The sequence below is a fragment of the Cyprinodon variegatus genome, unplaced genomic scaffold, assembly GCF_000732505.1.
Source record: "Cyprinodon variegatus isolate N-32 unplaced genomic scaffold, C_variegatus-1.0 Scaffold972, whole genome shotgun sequence".
Lineage (NCBI taxonomy): Eukaryota > Metazoa > Chordata > Actinopteri > Cyprinodontiformes > Cyprinodontidae > Cyprinodon > Cyprinodon variegatus.
This window is the reverse complement of record NW_015151425.1, coordinates 104189-110546: the sequence shown is the minus strand read 5'-3', so window position 1 is coordinate 110546 and position 6358 is coordinate 104189. Positions and strand designations below refer to the sequence as shown.

The 6358-nt window shown below is 38.6% G+C and overlaps 2 protein-coding genes across 4 annotated transcripts in view; one reads left to right on the top strand and one right to left on the bottom strand.

Annotated features, from left to right (window-relative positions):
• Nucleotides 1–6358, bottom strand: part of gabra5 (gamma-aminobutyric acid (GABA) A receptor, alpha 5) — a 44804-nt gene that overhangs the window by 6500 nt on the left and 31946 nt on the right. The gene's annotated exons all lie outside the window — the stretch shown is intronic.
• The window catches only part of gabrb3 (gamma-aminobutyric acid (GABA) A receptor, beta 3), an 89689-nt gene continuing 84794 nt past the window's right edge, over nucleotides 1464–6358 (top strand). The window contains exon 1 of the mRNA XM_015398911.1: nucleotides 1464–1558. Coding sequence (XP_015254397.1) covers nucleotides 1464–1558 — 95 coding nt within the window. The remainder of the gene's footprint in view (nucleotides 1559–6358) is intronic.

The window sequence follows — 6358 nt, the reverse complement described above, 5'->3', positions numbered from 1 at the left end:
TTTACCTTTTGTATCTCTGCTTCTTCTGTATCTCTACTTCTGTCTCCTAGAACCTCAGTCGGCCTCGGCAGATGGTTCTGCTGGAGGTTTCTTCCTGTTAAAAGGGAGTTTTTCCTCTCCACTGTCGCTACAAGCATGCTTAGTGGGAGGGATTGCCTTCCAGTCAATGAGTCGATCTGGTGAATTGTAAAGTATCTTGAGATGACATGTGTTCTGAAATGGCGCTATATAAATAAACTGAATTGAATTGATAAACACACTATTATTAAATACACATATACTGTTTATAAGTCTCTTCATTTTTTTTAAAACATATTTCTAACTTCACCTTAGTGTTGTGAAGACGAGAGAAGTTTAATGTAAAATGTGCACTGCACTGATAGGTTATCAAACATATTGATAGTCGGAAAAGTATTATGTTGTTTCCTTTCTTTATCATTGTTAATTTTAGATTTATAGATTATTTTCCTATTAAAACAATAATGCCTCAAACAACCTAAAAATATATTTTGAAACTTTGATTTATTTGGATTATTGATTTTGCATATATTTGTAAACTTATTTAATTAAAAGAATCTTTGATTCTCTTGAGAAAGCATTTTCCATGTTGAAACTAAAAACGAGTTTTTCATGTTAATAAATATATTTCTATAACTGTAATTATTTAGCATTTTTATTCCCATGCTACTGTATCAAGTATTGAATATTTATGATCGATATTGAGTTTGAAATATTTGTATCATGACAACCCAGCTGCATGGGTTTTTTTGTTTTCTGACACCGACTGAACAGTTCCCCACTGAATAACCGGTATTAACTTTGAGAAAAAATCAAGCAGGTTGTTGGGAAAATCTTTGTATCCTGTTAATCAACCAAAGATTGCATTTGAATGATTTTCTAGTTTTTAAAATCCTTTTGGGCTGCGAAGTCTGATAAACTATAGAAAATCCACAGATGACTGCTGCTTTCTCCTGTCAAAATCGGATTTTTCTGTCTCACTAATCCCTTGTCACAATCTGCATCCTGTATATCTCGCTCACTGCCTCTCTGTCTCTCTTTCTATGTGCAAACAGTGTGTGCGTGTGGGGAGGGGTGTGTGTGTGTAAAAGAGTCCATCCCATTCTGTCAGGCCAGGCCACTCTTGATTGGGGACGTTTATCCTCGCCTCGCCTGAGTGAGAATGCTGAATTGGACCTGGCTTCGGCACTGATTGCAAGCAGGTGCACAAATGCCTGAAGCAGAGGGGATCTGAAAGAAGTGGGCAGGAGCAAAGTTTGGATTGTGCCGGCGATGCAACAAGCGGCATCATGTCTTCAGTGAAAGGAGAACCTGTGTTGCCTTTGCTCTGTGGACAGTTGGCCTACAGCCCTGCTCTGTGGGGGCACAGCGGGGGAGTCTCTCCTCTGATCTGACCACCTTCTGGGACTGAAAGTGGATGAAATCTCCCAGGTTTAAAAACAAAAATGCGGTTTTGGTGGATTTTACTGTTTGGCTTTTGGAGCGTCAGTGGGGAACTACCCTTTATAGCGGAGAACAACGCAGCCATGCTGGTCAACTGGTGAGTGAATATCCACACCATCTGCTGAGCTGTGTAAAAAAAAAAATCTGGAATCACTATAATGCATTAACAATTGAAAATGCAAAGTGCTCCTATAACAACCTCTGTTCATGGATCCATATTTACTGTGTGGCTAAAGCTGTGAGATCAGGGGTCACTTCCACTGAGCACATTGCTAAGCTATTCTTGGCCCCTTAAAGCGGTTTTGAACCTCAGATTAGCTCCACTAATTAAGATCATGCTGGCTCTGGCTGACTTACCTTCCATTTTTAGATGGCCTTTGCTGTCTGTGCAAATGTTCACACGCAGAACTGCGAGCCAAGCGCTCACTCATCAGAACTTCCTCTGTTTCTGGGTCTCCCTCTCAACTGAGCATGCTCAGATTTGTGTCGGATTTGCTGTGTGTGGTCATAAACAAATCCTTTTTTTTTTTTTTTTTTTTCATCCTTTGGGTTAAACCCCCCCCCCCCCCCTACAGGATGCAGAATATAGCTTTCTAACTATATCTGTTTACATCTACAGGAAGTCCCCCGCCTTTATTACAACCAAAAACTGAAAAGTATTATTCTTTACGTAAGAGAATTAAGCAGATGCTGCCCCATACAGTCTAACCCCCCCTGTCCCATCCAAACTCCCCCCGCCGTCCCCTTCCCTGCCTGACTTGTTGCTTCCTCAGCAGCCAATCCCTGCGCTGTGACGTCACTTGGTAAAAGCACAACTGATGGGCCTGCATACGGATTAACCCTACATACCCAATGGCTAAGACCACGGATAAGTGATTTCTGCCCCCCCACCCATCCCCTCCCCTCAGCCCCCTCTGCGTCTGCCACCTCTCTTTCCGACAAATCCAGAGACAGCTGGCTGTGAGTGGGAGGCGCTCTCAAATCCTGGACAATCATTTATTGTCCATATCCAACATGATTTGTTTTTCCTTAATATTTTTCCAAACCAGAAACTCAACATTTTTAATGTAGTAGGACATAATAACAAAGAGCTAAATAATGACCTTAAACTGCTGTATGGCTGCTGATGCAACACAGGACAGAGCAGACCTAAGGTCCTCGAAATCTTTTCCTCAAAGGGACTGAAAACACTGTTAGACAGGAGCATGTCCAACAACTACAGGAACTAAATCCTTAAAATAATAGCAATAATAATAATAATAAATAAAATACAAAATTTTTTAAAAGATATCTACTTGTTTTTAATTCAATGTTTATTTTCCCCCAGTACTATTAATCGGGGGCTAATCAATATTATTTTACAGGAGCAGCTTTTTTTGTTGTTTTTTTATGATAAAAAAAACAACTGTATAATTAAAAAAACTAAAGGTTGGTGCAAAATTTGAAATGCATAAAAGATTAACTCCCATCTCCTCGATCTCAAATATATCAATACATCCTCTACTTACATTTGAGTTTTCATCTTTTTAAATACGGTACATACATTTTCCAACCATCAACAAGCTTCTGGGATATGTCTATAACTGAACTATTGTTGTATTTTTCAAAGCCTTTTTTTAAATAAATTGTTTCTTATATTCTTAAAATAATTATCCTGTTGTAATTAATTCGCTTTTATTTTCCTATTTTTTTATCGCCTCTATGCCATTGCAATGCAGCTTTTGTCTTTATATTTCTCTTGTAAAGCACTTTGAATTTAGCCTGGTGAGACCATCCTGATCTCGCGAGCTTTCAAGGTTTCACTTGCAGATCAGTCTGGCTACTCTCCGTTAAAGAAAATTTGGAGCCGTTCACCAAACGAACGTCCAATCAGCGTTGGCTTTGAGGTGATTTGAGGTGTGAAGCAACGAGAAGCTCGACAGTTCAGTCTAAAGAACATGGCGGGTTCAGCCGATGAAACTAGCGTTAGCGTGGCTATCGAGCAAGTTTTATCGGAATTACAGAGTATTTCTTCACTGAAAGAAGAGCAAAACACTGCTCTGGAGGCTTTCCTCAGAGGAAAAGATGTTTTTGCTCTTCTACTGACTGGTTTCGGCAAGAGTTTGATCTATCAATTGGCTCCTCTTCGTCGTCGCTCTGTTACGTCATATGCTTCGTTGATCTGATTGGTTTATTTGGCCCGTCTATCACCAACATAGGCCAATCAGCTAACCAGTATTTTCGCCCCTTCCCAAAATTACTTCAACGGAAGGTTTCCAGATGGATATGCGGAGCAAATCCATCTGGCGGAGTCAGATTACTTTGAATTGTCTTGCCATTGAAATTCTTTATGAATTAACTTGCCTTGCATTGACAATGATCACTCTTCCTGACAGAAATTGTAGACTTTATTTGAATCAAAGTTCTCCAGTCTCCAGGTTTCCACCACCCAGTGATTAATTCTAAGCTAAATTTCGGAAGGTGGGGATGGCCCTTCCTCTTAATATCATTCACTTTATTCAATGGACAAGAATCACTAGCAGTAAAACAATCCCAGCGTGAGGCAGCCACCACCATGCTTCACAGTTGGTAGAGGTTCAAAAGTCTATCTAGACTTCTTCAAGCATTCTCAGTGTTATAATAGTCAAAAAGCTGAACTGTTTCATCGTCTGACCATAACGCTTTAAAGTAGCAGTAAATCTCAGGCGTGTTTGACCAGGTTTGTCTTCTTTAATCTACACCCTCTCAGATTGATTTAAAACTGGTTTTACTGTAGACAGGAATTGGTTTTCCAGTATCTCGCAGTTTAGGCCTGATTGAGAGCATGGTGCAAGTATTATATTGTGGGGCTGCTGATGGACTACCAAAAAACCCTTCAGTTTCCCCCAAATCAGCTACTAGGTGTCACGAACCTAGACATATTCAACAGAAACTTTTCTATTGACCTCATCTTTACTGGTCTATGCTGAAAAGGAGACAGGACCAGGAAATAAACCAGTTTAAATTCACACTGCCTCTCTGCCAAGAAGACTGCTTGAATAACCTGCCAGAATGATGCCAGGAACTTAAAGGTACATAGTCACATTATTTGACATTGTTTAACTTATAGTACATTAGCTCACTCTGTTTGCATACAGCATTTTTCTTACAATTTACGGTGTACTTGTTATTTTTGTCTTTTGAACTTTGCTTTTGCTCAATTTATAGGTAATTATAATGTTTCTGTGTATATTTATCATAACAATATCATGAGATTGGGATTACAAGCCGAAGCAATGGAGGCAAGTGAGTGTGGAACTAACAATGTAGTTGTACAAGTTGGTATTTTACACCATTAGAGATAAAAATGGAATTGCACTGGGAAATCTGCTTTTATCTCTTTGAACTCCAGTTGACATCAGCAGGTGGCTGATCACACCTAGCTAGGTTTCCTCTGGAGGTTTCTTCCTGGAGTTTTCCTTTCCACTGTCGCTGCAAGCATTATCTATGTGAGGGATTGCCAAAGAGTCAATGATTTGATGCAATCAGCTGGTTTTCCTTAGATAGAAAACTTTGAACTAATCTGACTGTATCATCTGGTTGAATTGTTTCAATAAAATTCTCTGAGATGACATTTGTTGTGAATTGGCGGTATATAAATAAACTGAATTGAACTGAAATTGAATTGACTTGAGTATGTGTCTGTGCTAATAGTGCTAGTGGGGTTAGCAATGCTTTTAAACCCAATCCACAGAGCTGTTTTCCTCAAGGTTTTACAGGACAGTCAGCAAGTTCAGGTTATTTAGTACCTCCATCAATGGCCACCATCTAGCCTTCTGGTAGTTCAGCAGTTCTGCAGGTAGATGGCGCCACATATAGATCTGTCAACTCATTGGGGTCAGTGCACTGGCTTTCTATTTAGGCTCAAAAAGGGTAGATCAAGGAGGATCCACCCTTTCTGAAAGTCAAAAGACTATAAGGATGGAAGCTTGGAGTATATAGCCTTCTTTTCCCATAATCAACTGTGGTTTGGTCTTAATGGTATTGGCATAAAACTTGACTATGTACCTTGAACTGCACCTTAATAGTATGTATAATCTGTATCTAAATGTAAAAGATGTGAATTCATTGAAGTTGTAGCACCTCAGTAAATCCGTTACCAGAAACAATCATCTTGGAAGGATTTGAGCTTGTGATTTATTACCAAACTGTGTGATGTTTATGGGTTTTCTCCTATAAAATGCTATCCTTTAGCTCCTTAAGGGAAATTTCTATTAGATTAAGGTCAAAGTCTTGATTTGCCCATGTAAGAATATAAACTGTATTCTTTAATCATTCTTTGGCAGATTAAATTGTGTGCTTAGGCTCACTGTCTTACTGCTTGACCTATTTTCTCAAAAGATTTATTCCAATGTCTTATCTCAACATTTTGCTTTAAAATATGCTGGTAAAAACCCAAATGTATTCCCATCAATAACATCAGGCCAAGAAATAGCAGTACGGTAGCCTCTTGGGGACATATAGGGCTTTCCATTCTCCAAACATGGCGCATCCTCTTTAGTTTGTTGCATGCATGGATATAAAACACTCTTTAAATCAGTAATACCGTAAAACTTTTAAATGTTTATTAGAATTGAAGTTTTTCACATTTTCCTACGTTGCCAATTAAAACAGTGTTTGGGATTTCATGTAGTAGACTAACCCAAATAAGCTCATAATAATGAGTTGAAAGTAAAAATATATAGTTTGTATTAACATATGTTGCGTTTTTAAAATATTTCAGAAATGTAAAAAAGAAAAATGGGTGGCGTCCATCTGTATTCAACTATTTTTGGTCTGATAAACGGATCCAATGTAACCAATATCTTTCAGGAATTACCCTTGTACTGCAAAAAAGTGATCTACAAGCAAGTCAAACATTCTTAAAATACATGTATTT